Source organism: Ciconia boyciana, chromosome 2, assembly GCF_034638445.1.
Source record: "Ciconia boyciana chromosome 2, ASM3463844v1, whole genome shotgun sequence".
Lineage (NCBI taxonomy): Eukaryota > Metazoa > Chordata > Aves > Ciconiiformes > Ciconiidae > Ciconia > Ciconia boyciana.
The window spans coordinates 14,550,514-14,565,090 of NC_132935.1; the positions used below are offsets into that span (position 1 = coordinate 14,550,514).

General features: G+C 35.7%; 1 protein-coding gene across 2 annotated transcripts in view; it reads right to left on the reverse strand.

Annotated features, from left to right (window-relative positions):
- MTBP (MDM2 binding protein) overlaps positions 1 to 14,577 on the reverse strand; it is a 30,111-nt gene that overhangs the window by 8,834 nt on the left and 6,700 nt on the right. For both annotated transcript variants that reach the window (XM_072851968.1, XM_072851967.1), the window contains exons 9-17: positions 14,317 to 14,411; positions 13,467 to 13,539; positions 11,664 to 11,781; positions 8,840 to 9,013; positions 7,603 to 7,716; positions 6,079 to 6,243; positions 5,601 to 5,694; positions 3,999 to 4,154; positions 1,598 to 1,693 (exon numbers count right to left, since the gene is read on the reverse strand). In XM_072851968.1, coding sequence (XP_072708069.1) covers positions 1,598 to 1,693; positions 3,999 to 4,154; positions 5,601 to 5,694; positions 6,079 to 6,243; positions 7,603 to 7,716; positions 8,840 to 9,013; positions 11,664 to 11,781; positions 13,467 to 13,539; positions 14,317 to 14,411 — 1,085 coding nt within the window. The remainder of the gene's footprint in view (positions 1 to 1,597; positions 1,694 to 3,998; positions 4,155 to 5,600; positions 5,695 to 6,078; positions 6,244 to 7,602; positions 7,717 to 8,839; positions 9,014 to 11,663; positions 11,782 to 13,466; positions 13,540 to 14,316; positions 14,412 to 14,577) is intronic.

Genomic DNA, 14,577 nt, shown 5'->3' on the forward strand with positions numbered 1-14,577 from the left:
ACTTTCTCTTTGCAACACAGGATTCAAGTGTTTGGCACAGGTTCATTACACCAGAAATTCAATTTAATCGTAACTGCTACTCCTGGTTTTGTTGACAAGATTTTAATTCCAAATATAAATACGGCAGCTATGCAGATGGAAACTGCAATCACAACTGCATGGTACAAAACACATCTGCTCCAAAAGACCGTATGATACTCTTGCTACAATATATTCTGGTTGTACAGCTGTAGGTTTCTCCCTTTCACACTAGTTTCTACCATCTCACTGTACTGCTTCCCTCCTTTATTGCTAGCACATTCCCCTTGTAACATTAATATGCCAGGGTCTCCCTCCTCTCCACAATATCCAGGCCTCCCTGTGGTCTCTACCTGTCATATTTTGCTATGAGAAGAGGCAGCACAAGCTGTGCTGTGCGTAATTTGAATCCCCATGCACACTCCCTGCTGAGGTCAGGCAGGTCAGCAAGCTACCACAGACCAACAGACAACAGCCAAGTGCTTTCTTCCCACACCTGGGAGGACAAATCTGCATTTCTCCTATCTACCCAGTTGCCTCTCTGTGCCTTTTGTTACAAATCTAAAAAGGCTACCAGGCTCATGAGTTACCACTTAGAAAAAGAGAAGAAACAGATGAACAGATGGAATGACTGCTTCACTTCCCTAGAGAACGTGGCTAAAATTACCAGCTATTAAACACAGGCTTAACCAAACTATTTGAGCAGTTGACAGGAAAAAAATACCAGCAGTATCATTAGTCACATTCTGATAATCTGAAAATGTGATTTTAGGAGGCAGCAGAAATTTGCCTGAAGACCGAACTGCCTACGCTTAGTATCCACTGCATTTCTTAATATATACTGTGTTAAGACCAAGAGACTGTCTACACGGAAGAGTTATGCTGGATTATCTACTCTAACTTTTGTGTATGTCCTTTTCCTCTTCTCCTCAATGATGATATTTATATTTTTATAAACAATTTTTATACAGCTACATTACATGATGTTTGCCCATCTGAAGCTTTGACAAATAACTAACACTGGCTGTCTGGGACTAAATACATATCGGGACTAACCATATCAATCCTTTTGAAGATTCTTACCACTAACACTTGCCTGCTGGTGTTGTTTTCAGGTTCCCTGAACATACAGGTAGCTTCACAGCAGGTCTCATAAACCTTGTGACTATTAGTCCGAAAGCGCCTACAATTTAATATCAAAGTAGAAACTACATATGTAGTTCATTCACTCATGTGCCGCTCCAGGGACTTGGTATGTACTAATGAACCTTCTTCCCCTTGCCACTTCTAATTCTGAATTAAATTTTTCAGAGACACTGAGAATAGCTACAGCAGTATAACTTAGAAAAAAAAACTTAAATGTTTTTACATTACCATCAAGGCAGGAGCATTGCAGTTTAAACCAATGAATAAAATATAGGTAAGAAAGGGAGAGGTGGCATGTGCAAAGTTGTTCCAACAAAGGAAAAGGATGCATAAAGTTTTCCATAATTAATGTTCATGTTGCTTGAAATGTTTCTAATTATACCTTGACTGGAAGCTGAAAAATAATTTGGGGAAAAGAAGCTCGGAAACTTACTCAAGTCCATGATAATGGCATCCAGCTGCTTTTTCAAAAGGCAAACCTCTGAGTTTCCGAGGAGTAAGCTCTGGTGTCAAAAGGAATGCGTTTTCACTGAAAGGAAAAAAAATACAGACCTATTTTAACTAGTTACAGTCAGGATAAATTATACTTCCAAAAGTCAGAAACAAATGCCTTGACATAGGAAGACTAAAACAGCGTGTCCTGTAGCTAAGCCCCTGGGGTACAGCATCAATGGAAAATTAAATCTTTATTGAAGTGAGAATTTAAGTTCAACTAATACCTACTGAGCTATTATTACTACAGAAGCTCCTAGACATTTCAACCAGTTTAGAGGTCAGTGCTCCAAATAATTTACAAATAAAACCAGGCAACTATAACCCCATTTCACAATGGGGCACCTGAGTAATAGAATGAACTGAGAGGAACCGGGAACTGATCTCCCATTTCTCAATCCAGTGCTATAATCAGTGAATTCCTTCCCTCTAGCTTCACGTTGTTGTCTCACCTAACAGTCACCTTTCCCAGGCTTCATAACTAACCACTTGTCTCCTGTGATATTTGAATTCCAGCTAGTATCTCTCTGCAACTATATCATATGAATGTATATGAAAGTATTTCAACAGAATAAGCCATAGCAAGACAGACAGAAAGAGCTTGCTGCCAGATCCTAGCATACTCTGTAAAGTCACATCCCAATTATCTCTAAAGAAGAGAAGAGATGAAGGCAAGATGTAGCAGTATCTGAAACTTACACATTGCTTCAAGTTTTATTCACATCGACTGTTTCTGCACTGTCACCATTGGAAAAATTAACTGGGAAAAACATCCAGGAAAGATGTGATACTGGATCTAGCAAGATGTGATACTGAATCTAGCGGAATACATACGTACGGTATAAGTCAATGGCAGACCTTGTAGCCTTCAAGCAAAAATATTTAGTCTGCTTTATTATCTAGTATCTTGATTTTGGCTTTATACTTCCCTTAGATATCCAAGATCTCTAAGTATTATGAGAGAGACTCACGTTACAGTAATGTACTACAAAGCAAAGGTCTAATCGTCATACTTTCTCATAGTAATTGGCAGAAATCCAAGCAAACTGGGGCAAACCCCCTCAAATTCAGACCTCACTCAGCTATAGCTCAAAGCAAATCATTCAAGAGAATCAAAGTATTCTATGCTATAAAGCTTCTCTGGAGGCATTTTAAAAATCAGGGATTAAAAAAAAAATTTTTGTAGTGAACTAATTATTCACTTCTTTCCCACACAATTAATTGGAATGAAAATATTTTACATTATAGCCAAAATCCTAAATCATCTGCTCTCATTAACTAACAACTCGGTAGGAGACTCTCAATCTTCACTCTGTATTTTCTAACTTTCTTGAATTCTCCGCTCAGAACATCTTTAAGTTAGCTTCAAAACGCCAATAAGTATTTTACAGAAGTCTCCAAAATCCTACAGAACCTTTCCCTCTCACAAGCCCTCTTAATTTATTACATATAAGGAAGTTCAAAAAAGGATCGAGGGCTGTATCCAATAATTCCATTACACATTCTATTATTCCACATTAAAAAGGTCAACAAATATAACTCTAGTGACTGCAAAGATTGTCTTGCTTACCTAGTAGTCTATGACACACTGCACAAATAGTATAGACTCTGCTTCTACAAACACTATCTGACTCTTGTATAGGTTGGCCTTACTCTAACAGATGTTCAGATGCTGAAAATCACTCCATTAACTCCTTGTATCAATCTTCCTGCTGAAAAAGCAGTGGTTAGTACGCTACTACTTACCACCGGACACACTAAGGATGAATACTTGCAAAGAAGTCAGAGTAGACAAGCTTCCTTTAAGGAGCACTTTACCACATAATATTGATAGGAATGCTGGGCCAGCATGACATGAGACAAACACAGTTAAATAGGCTCAGCTATTGCCGTTTTTACACTTTGTCTTCCCACCTGGTCTCCCCTCCACTGAATGAAAGAAATCACACCAACGAAACTAAAGTTCTGCCACAGTAACTTCTGCTTTGCTAGAAATACTCTTTTGGAAATGGACATGTATGGTGGCGGCAGCTTGTAGCATAGCCATTGCAAAGGTCTACTGGCACACTTTTGTGCATCAGGTGATTATTTTGTTATTTAAATGCATAGGACCAACATCATCATCTCCAGCCACTTCAGATTCTGAAAGAACTAAATAGCAAGATCAACCGGAGGACCTTAACAGTTGATTTCACTGGCAGGCATGTGGTACAAGCATGTTGTAAGTTACAAACTCAAATCCAGTTAGGCCATTCTGAGACTCTTCCTTTGGTCATTTTTCACATTCCCCTACATCAGTTCTGAGTATGGTCTTCAGTGGTTTCAATATGCTGGATTCATACCGTTTGGGAATTTGTAGTGGCTGAAGATCACCAACTGGTAGCCCTTCTGGTGTGAAATATTTCAGTAATTCTTTAGCATCAAGCAACGTCAATGACTCCCGTTGGCTATCTTTATGCCCCAGCAATTGCTCAGATGAATGTGCAAACATAGAAACTCTGGAAAAAGGAAAAGAGGAAAATAAAGACCAATCTAAGATTTTTTTTTTTCTTTTCAGTGTAGTAATCTCATTGTATTAAAAAAAATAAAAAATCATTGCTAGTCTGGAGCAATTAAACGTATTTCCAAAGTAAAATGAACAAGGTTGCTCCTTGAGAACATTTACACGAATGTTTGTGATAAAGTATATTTGATGCAAATTCTCTACCATCCTACAGAAGAAAATAATTTCTTCAAGATTTTATAGCTTAGGTATGAAATACAAGATGGGAAGAACATTATTCATCCCTTTTTTCCATTTATGGACCTGTAAGATAAAAAATTAATTCCTGTTTAAAAAAAGAGAGAGAGAGAGAGACAGACATACAATATGCAGCAAAGGAACCATAAAGCCACTACTGCATGCAACTCTCCACTCTTTTTTTTTAAGTGTCCTTAATCAAGTCTAGCAAAGTTCTCTCTTTTCTACTGTTAAGCAACATGCCGTACACTGATTCAGGATAAGCAGAAGATAATCAATTCAGAATACAATGAAATAAACATTAACTGACTATGAAACAGAAAGAACCTTCAGGAAGCTTTTCAAAAGCTAAACAGAAGGAAGAACTTTACCTGTTTGAGAAACAAAACCAATAATACTAACAACAACAACAACAACGATAATAATACCCATGAGAAAACAAGAGATCTAATGTGAGGATTTCTGACATGCAGAACTCCAATCTAGGCCATGGCCAACTATGGTATTTGAAACAACAGAAATGGGATGGAAATAACTAAGAAAAAGGCAGTTGGACATCAGGCTCTAAAGGTCTGTTAGAAAAAATGTTGAGACTCAGCAAAGATCATTAAGTCTTATATAAAAGTGAGAGCTGAAATCAGTAGGCTGTATTAAGTGACATAAAGGCCTACAGGTTTCACTTAAACAGCACTGAAGGAAAAACAAAACTAAATATAAATTTCAAACATAAAACCAGTAGGATCTTCTACATTAAAATTACATGAGACCTGATACTACGTCCTGACTATTTAGGAAATATGAGGAGATTAGAAACACGTTGTACACGCTGACAAAAACTGCTGTACTAACTTTATTATTTACGCCCCAGGGCATGTTGGGAGGGAAAAAAAAAAATAGTTTTCCTACTATGGCTACTATTTTCTAGCAGTGCCATTGTGGTAATTGAGTTTTGGAACTATGATACTTTTAGCTAACTTTCAGCTGTGTTTTGTCAATAAAAATCAAAACAATACTACTTTAAATATCGATAAAATACATGTTTAGAAATGGACAGAAACTTAGTTTTAGCCTTAAGCAATGTTTCCTCTGAAAGATTATCAATATATTTGAAAACAGTTTACAAAATGGCTATCAACATATACAGTTTCTCTAGAGTGATGTTCAATGGCCACTACAAAGAAAATCTCCAGTATTTAACCATTACCTCATTTTTTGTTTGTTTTTTTCAAAGTTTTCCAGATTCTGAAGAACATGTCTTTCTGGCCACTCCAATGGATTTGGCTCCATTAAATCAGAATCTGCAAGAAATACGTGGTAGATAACCCTCAATAGAAGTAAAGAATCTTATTCTTTAAAGAAATATATATATGTATATATAGTCCTTTATAAATATATATATTCCTTTATATATATAAAAAAATATATGAATATAAGGAAAATCTGCCTCGTGCTGTGATCAGAAATGTTTTCTGCATAAATTTTTTTGTCAAGGAAAAGAAAGGAAATAGTTAATGCAAGGGTAATTTCAGTTTGCAAAAAAGGCTAGAAAGCTACTTTACTTTTCCTTCTATTTTTCCCTCTTTGGGTAAAAGACCCTCCTTCTTTTAGTAAAAAATTGACAACAGGTATGAAAATACATCAAAAGAGAATAAGCAGTGTATTTTCTAAGTAACAATACTTACCAGAAGTCACAGTGCATGACCTAGTTATATTTGCAACCTTCTGTAGAACAGGTTTAGGAAAACTAGTGTTGCACAGGTCCAAAATACATTCTCTTGTAAGTTCTAACAAGTTTTTGAACTCATCAGTAGAGATAACTGGAGGCTGCTCAGTCAATTCCTTTCTCTCTATAAAAGGAAAGAGAAAGAAAGAGAAGCTACTGCACCTGCTAAGTAACAAAGAATGACTGGAGCCTGCTAAAAACCAAACAAACAAAAAAATCCCCACCCCAAAGCACTAAACCGAGTAAGTTAATTTGACACTTACTATTGTACCCTTAAGCAAGGCATAGGTGGTTTGTTCCATAGGCAAGTGAAAAAACTTAGCAGTGAGAATAGCTGAAATCACATGTGAATCACCTTTTTACAGTCCTTTAATTTCTGTGTATGTGCATTTCTGAATATATCCAGGTTTGAACCCCCCAGAGACAAACATCTGGACTTGCTGAGCCTAAACATGAAAAGCTCCAATCTACAGAGTCTCCTACCCACCTATTTTTACTGCTGTTGCAGGAGTGTGGCTCTTATATAACTGATAGCCTGTTCTGGTCTCTTTGGTCAGAATATCAAGGGTCACGTAATTCTGATATGATTTAGGATGACTAGCAAATCCCAACTGCTCCTATTCAGTCTTCATCCTAATGGAAATGGGTGACGCACTCAAAACAAGCTAAAACACAAGCTCTAAGGCAGCCCCAAGCTCAGGGTTAAAGTAGACAGGAATCTGAGAATGACTGCAAATTGATGGGGGCAGGGCTGGAAGACAAGACTATTAGACTATCTTAATTTCCTTAAACTGGTATTCTGTTAATGACAATACACTTACATTACCTTCACAATATGCCATTTTCAATAATCTAGCCAATCTCTCAGAAGCAATTTTTGCTTTAATTGAGTCTCTTCAAGCAATGGACTTACACGGAAAAAATCAGGACAGTCAAATGTACTTCTCTGCAAAGTCATGAAAATCTAGAGGATAACCTTTCAGTTATTATTATGAATGATATATCATGACAAATGTAACAAATCTCCAATGCATACTTCTCCTCTGCTGTTTAAGACTTTTGCAAGAAAGAATTAAATAAAAACCCCCAAAAACTCCAAAACAGAATTCTTATTTTTGTAGAAGGCACATCCAGCAGTAAGGTTTTTTGGGAGAAAAAAAGCGTAAGAAAAACAAAGCAGGGAAGAAGTTAATTACCACAGAATTATTCCAAAAGTATGCTCAAACTTGCAGAGGATTAGTATAACAAACACCCACCAACTTTATTTTAAGTTCAGCCTTCCCTTTTCCTCAATATTTAAAATTCATTATCTGACATACAATAATGGATATACTACAAAAAGTTTCTTTTTAAAGCTCCGCTTTTTTCTTCACAAAGTGATCAACTCACCTTGGTTTTGTAAGGTGAGCCGTCACATTCAGTTTGAAATAAAGACCTTTTAAATACTAGTTTGAGAACTACCAGTGCTCTCCCCATTACTTACTGAGATATTCCTTCAAGGCAAACACTTGGAGAAAAGACAGGTTCTTTTCCCTCTGTACAATCTCCTCTCCACAAAAACACGGCAGAGACTTGATAAAGTCAGCAAAACAAAAGCCTGTACAGATTAGGAGAAACCTATTATTAAGATACTCTCACAGGACTTTGGAGTACTTCTTAAAAGAAGACATAAACACAGCAGACATACAAATTTAATATTCAAAGGAAACAACCAGACTTTCAAATATGGCTAATCATACAAAAAAAGGAAATTAATTACAATTGAATTAAGACACCAGGAGGACAACTTGGAATAGATGTCTGATCAGTATTTTTTAATTTCTGTACAAAACCAATATAATAACAACACAATTAGCATGACTGGCATTTAAAGAAGGTAAAAAGATCCTAAGTTTGATACCAGGAAAGAGAAGTTTTCTCCCAACATATGGTCAAGGACTTTCAGTCTTCTGACACCATACTAATGGGATTTTAATTAGGACAAATGGTAAGCAGTCAGTCATATCGCACATGGAGGACAAGAAGCAAGTCACTGTGCTTTTTTTCTTTGTCAGTGTTATTGAGAGCAACTACACAAATTAGCAGAGTTATTTAGTACGTGTAGTTGTAACAGGACAACTACTCTAAGATAAATGTCTATGTACATGCTCTTACCTAGTGGAGCAGCTGATCACCTGCTAGCTCATATCCTAACCATTCTGCAGTAATATGGACATCTGCCAAGTAGCTGAAGACGCGATCAAGAAATTCAACTTGCCTGCTGGCGTTGCTGTTTTTATTTTAAATCATCAATGAAATAGGCTTGTCAACACATAATTGGCTAGATTTTAGGCATGGGCTGGTCAGTCTTTACACCAACAACACATACTTTTTACACTTTTAAGTTTTCACAAATTTGATTTGCATTATTACCTGGATGTCCCTGTACATTAAAACATTTACAACTAATCACAGTTATGAGAAATGACTGACTACAACATTACGTAGTTATTTTAAAAAATATGGTAGTAGTAAAATGTGTGAATAAATAAGCTCTTACTATATTTTTTTATCAATTTGAAAAAATATTGCTGAAAGAATAGAGATATTCATCAAAATGTAATATTCCTCCTTGTTTTCTCCCTTTTAACACAGACTGGAATGAATAAAAGGAACATATAAATTTTAGTAGCATTTGCCTGCATTCAGATACTCTTAAATAAATAAGTAATAACTCTTACTTGACTCTGTTTCTTCTGCTTTTGTCTTTAGCTTTCCATTTACTGCAGCAAGAGTGGCCGTACCATTGATCTGGCTAGCTGAATGAATCAAGGTTGCTTTACATCCTCCAGAGCCATTGCCTTGTAGCAAGAAATAGTATCGGCAAGATTCTCCTTTCAGTTCAATTTCTGGAACTTAAAAACCATCAGGACATAACTGTGAAACACCCTCAGGAAAACAGCTTTAAAACAAGCTATAATCCGACATCAAAATTCTTTTACTTGTTCTCTTCTGTTCTGTGAGAAATCTTACTAACATCTTTTTAGAAGACACACTAACTACAGCTGATATTTACCCCTTAAAAAGCTACAAACTGAAGAGCATACAAAATAAATGAGCTACAGCAGTGAAGATGAGTTGGACTACGCTGCTGGCATAAAGCTAGCATGTTACCAGCACCGAAATCCTATGACTGTAGCGAGAGCCAGCTTTTGAATGTACTTTGTAGTACATCTGGAAACTCTAACCACCAACCCATAAGTTCTTTAATTGGTCTTAATAAAAGGCAAGCCTTTAACTGGCAAAGTTACATTTCTACTCTGAAACAACGAAGAGTTGTTGCAAACAGTCTGATACATATCTAATGATTAGAGAAGGGTCTGTTCTGCTAGGTAAAACCAGGCATTTTTGCATATGTGGATTGAAATAATGCTAAGTGTTCACTGGAAGAACATACATTTGTAGAAGAAAAGGAAATACTGTACACTCTCTTCCCAAGGAAGCTGCATTATTCATTAATAAGAGTTTCACTCACTGCTCTACACTTGTGCATAGCCTGGGTGAGAGATAAACACATTCTATTTTTAAACACTGGCATATAGTACGCAGGTTTGAAAATAAATTAATGTAGTACTTGATAGTAACAGCGAAAGGATGGGTTTGCTATCTTTTTTACACAGAAAACATTTTATAGCACCTTGGTAAGTGTAGAAATTGAGAGAATGAATACTTCTTGATGTACTAAGTTTTAAAAGTCAAATCACTTAATTTGATATTTGCAGTACTGTCTCAATAAATAACTCAAGAAGAGCTTGATGTTTATTAGTATTATAAATTTTTGTTAGTAACAAATATAAAGCATTGCAGTGTTTCTTGAAAAGTTTAAGTTGGAGGGGGAAGGGAAGAGAGGGAAAATCCCACTACCTCAATATATAAATCCAGGGAAAGAAGAAAGAAAAGAACAAGAAAGAAAAAAATATTCCAAGCACATTTTCACTATTGTCCTGTTCCCCGTTCCCCTAGTCATTTGAAATATTTTCCTTTTCCAGTTTATCTTGGCATCTCAAAGCTGATTCCTCATGGGAAAGCTTTTATTTCTCATTTTAATCTTAATTAGTATTTGAGAACTACCAATTCAAAGAATTACACCTTCCCACAGATTGAAGAGATTAAGGATTTGCAAATCCGTAATATAGTCAGATTAGTGGTAGCCACTAAAAAATAAATAGTTTTCAACTAAACCAGCAAATATGTTTAAATGGCCATGTTTCTTCTCCTACTATAAATGTTGATAAAGAGGCCTAATAAGAACCTATTGTGTATTACTGACCACATTATAGTTAATACTTGTACAAAACCCTTCCACTGGAGCACAGGACAAAGATCTTGCAGACACTGGGGATCTTGTGCTCATTTGACTGCATCAGTAGTATCTCTCCAATACAGTATAAATGCTGCTGCTGTGATCAGCTCCATAATCACATCCTCTCTGTTCTACCACCTCCAAACATGCAGAGATCACTTTAAATCTATATACTGCCAGCACCGACTCCATAGAATTAAGCTTCTTGCCCTGTTATACAGCTTTTCCTAATTCCTCTCAATTTTTTGCCTATCCCAAAACCTGAAAGAATATCAGTCTGTCAGCCATCCTCATCTGCGTACTTGTTTACAAACACTATCTTCAGCTGGCAACAGAAGAAGTCACTGTTCCTTGGAATCTGCATGAATTATATATTAGACCACCGTATAAATAACAAAATCACATAAGAAGGCAGAATCCTACATCTTATCCTGTCCTAGATAAGTGCTTTAAGCACTGAGCTGTCACCAAGCTCCTTTTAAGCCTGATGTTTTCACATCCCTACAAACCTCACAGTCACTACTTGTACAGTGCCTCCACTTGCAGGGCATATATACTGGCTGACTGAGAAACTCCACCCAGTCTTGATGTGCACGGATTCTGTTCTCTCACTTTCTGAATCAAATTTCTAAGCATTGGCACACTGCGTAAGAGGAGTCGGCTGCCATCAATATAGCCCCGTAAGGAAGAAGGAGCACATTCTCAATCACTAGTTAAGCACACCAGCTCTCAGGTGAATGGAGGCATCCAGGATTTCCTAATGTTCTGTATTTTCCCAGGAAGAGGTTGAAATTAAATGCAAGTGCACTGAAGAACCTCTGGAAATGCTTAAGTGTGCATCTAATTGAAGCACACTGGATTTCCATCTGCAGAAGCAACCTCTTTGTATCATCACCTTAGAAAGGTGTGTGGAAGCTGGATCTTAGCTGACAGATAGGACACAGAAATGGTTTAAAGGAGATGCGTTGTTTCCCTGAAGCTCACCATGTTATTTTCAATTTTCCTCTACAAGTCTGCGTAGCTGAACTCACATTCATCAAAACCTTTTGTGTCAATGAGGATTACAATCATTGACTTAATTTCATTGGAGAAAAAAGGGCATCCCAAATGTATAGAAAAACCCCACCATATATATATATACACATACACATATAGATATAACCACAACAAAATATACCTGTACTCATCTTCCCTTTACCTACCAGTAATGACCTTGGGTTTCCTAGCCATATATTCCTTCCATTTCTTGGTACTCAGCTGGGCAGGGGATGGGATCACTGCACTGCTTACATTACATGGCAATGTAAATAAAGCTCCCACCTAAATAATGAGAGCAAATACAATACATGCAATATTACTGAAACCTATTTTACATTTCATTCTTGACCTACTGATTTGGCATTACTTCAAATGTACCTCAACTGAAGAAAAACATCTTTACTCAACACTTCTGTCATTCACATCAATTGAGATGGAACAGCGTTTGACACAGAAGCTGTAAAAATTGTGCTTATTTTTTGCTCCAGTTGAGAGATCATTAACTGCTGAATTTCTGTTTCATATATAAAAAGGTATACGTTACCTATTACAAGTCTTTCAACAATCTGGCTAAAAACACTTCTGTAGAGTAGTATCCAGAATGAAAAGAGAATTCAAAGATATAGTTGGCATCAGTGACTCTGCATTCCTTTGAAAAACATGTTATTTTTTTTTCCTCCCAACATATTGTCCTTTTCAAATAATCAGATACTGGACTACGTTAATGTCTGTACGTAAATTTCAGGCCAATAAGCGCTAACAGAAAAAATGCACAAGTATTTGAATACTCAAGCAATAAAACAATGCTTTTACAGCTATTAGAAAAGCCTACAAATGTGTAATATTGCCAGTAGCAGAGTGAAAAAAATTCCATACAAGAAATTGTTATCTTGGAAACATATTCAATTCAACATGTGCAGACTCTAAAAACTAGCCTAAGAATGTGTTTCAACTGTTTTGCCTTTTTCTTTAAAAGAACTAGTAGAAATGCAAGCTCTTAGATTGTAAAAGATATTTGACCAAATGTTCAGTATCCTCATGTAAAGTGAAAATTACCTGGGATGTTTACTAATATAAACCTATTCCAAAAAATATTATTAGTACAGCATTGGAAAAATTATTTACTTATTTTCTGGCTAAGCATAATGGAGAATGGAGTGGCAGGGGAGAAAAAACATTGCTAAAAACCTAAATAACAAGCTGAAGATTAAACATACAGCTGCATAATGGAATACCAACTTCATAGTAAATAAATAACATAATTTAAAGAACATAATAATAAATAATAATATTTTAGATTATTAATAATACTCTGCATATTAATAAAGAACATTCATCATAATTGTATTAGTATTTTCACATTGCAGGCTCTGTTTTGATTGGCACAGATTTATTTTACACACACTAGAAAACTTTCCTAAATAAGCATACATCATCTTAAAAATTCAGGAAAAACATCTTATTAGTTTGACAAACTAATATTGTGGCTATGAATAATCATACTATCATTCCAAGGGAAAAAAAAAAAAAGGTAGGCTTGTAAATGTTTCAAGAGCTCTTTTTATCCAAAATCAGAATGGAAAAGCAGAATATGCAAATGCAAAATAAAAAAGCTTACCACTTCAGACTAGCTAGATACATTTTCTAAGCTGCACACATACCTGCCTTTTGATAAAAAAATAGTTGAATTATGATAGCACATAAATTAGCTGTCAGGATAGGATTGAAAGTAACAACATGTTTTAGGAGATGGAAACTTATCTAAGGTAAAGAGAAAAACGTCCAATGGGCTTACGAATTTTCAGGATCTGTATAGCACATACCTTTAAAAGCCAAATTTGCTTTAGAACTAAACACTGAAAAAGTTTACAGAGAGACTAGGTTTAAAAATGTTATTAGTGTATCTTTTATGAGCAATATACATATTCTTATTTTTCTGCTAAACCTAAATAAAAAGAAGTTTTTACCTTCCCAGAAAGAGAAGAAATCTGGTCCAAAAGCAGTGTAGATGTCTCCTTGATACTCTTTCTTGCCAGGCTCCTGAACAGAACAGTTTAAGGAACCTCATCCTCACAAAGAATTGTATGCATCTCTATTTTATAAATCATAGTACCATCATATTTCAAGTAAGGATTCCAAGTATATAATATTTGATACTCCAGTACCACAAAATATATGAAACACCTCTCCAGGTAAAGTGGTACACTTGGAAATGTTACATGATTAAATACATCACTGACACCTTTAATATAGGCCGGCATAAACAGATAATAATATATTCAAAATCCTGGCAGGCTTATACAGCCTAAGCTACTATTGTTACACCAAGACTAGTACCAAAGGTACATGAATTTAAAACCAGTATGAATACACCTTGAGATCTCTGCAGCATATGCAACTGAAGACAAAATTCCTCTGCCATACCTTGCCACAGGTTTTGCGCCTACACAATAAAAACATGATTTGTGGAAAAATGTTTCTATATTGCAAAGCATATTATATATATTAATGAGTAAGGCTTAAGGTTTTTAAACTTAAACACCAGTAAATATTTCTCTATTCTTTCCCCACAAATAGCATACACATCAACAGACAAAGTATACGTGCAACAATATAAAAAATAGTTGGTTATTGCTTGTGGAATTTAAATTTCAACATTAAAAAAATCCAGTTGTGAAGAATCACTGACTATTTCAGCAGGCAAGAATGGAATGAGTCCTTGCTAATCCTCATGTGTTGCTTGCATGGATAGATCCTGATTGTTTTCTTTCTGCTATCGACCTTGCCATTACTAGTTAGATCCTTAAGAAAGGATACAGCTCAAATTCCAGATCCGATATAAAAAAGGAGGGTAGATCAGAGAGCACCACCAACTGTAAAAATTCCAGTGCAGGACCATAGTAATGAAAAACCTGAAAGGAGATCAAATAAAAAAAATCTGTAACACTATATATGATGTTATCTCAGTAGAACTTCCTCAAGTGTTTTGCTAGAGGCATTTGTCTTACAAGTACATCTGAAAGAGGTATAAAGGAATATAAAGAGAAAAACATTTCACAATACCATATTGAACATAAT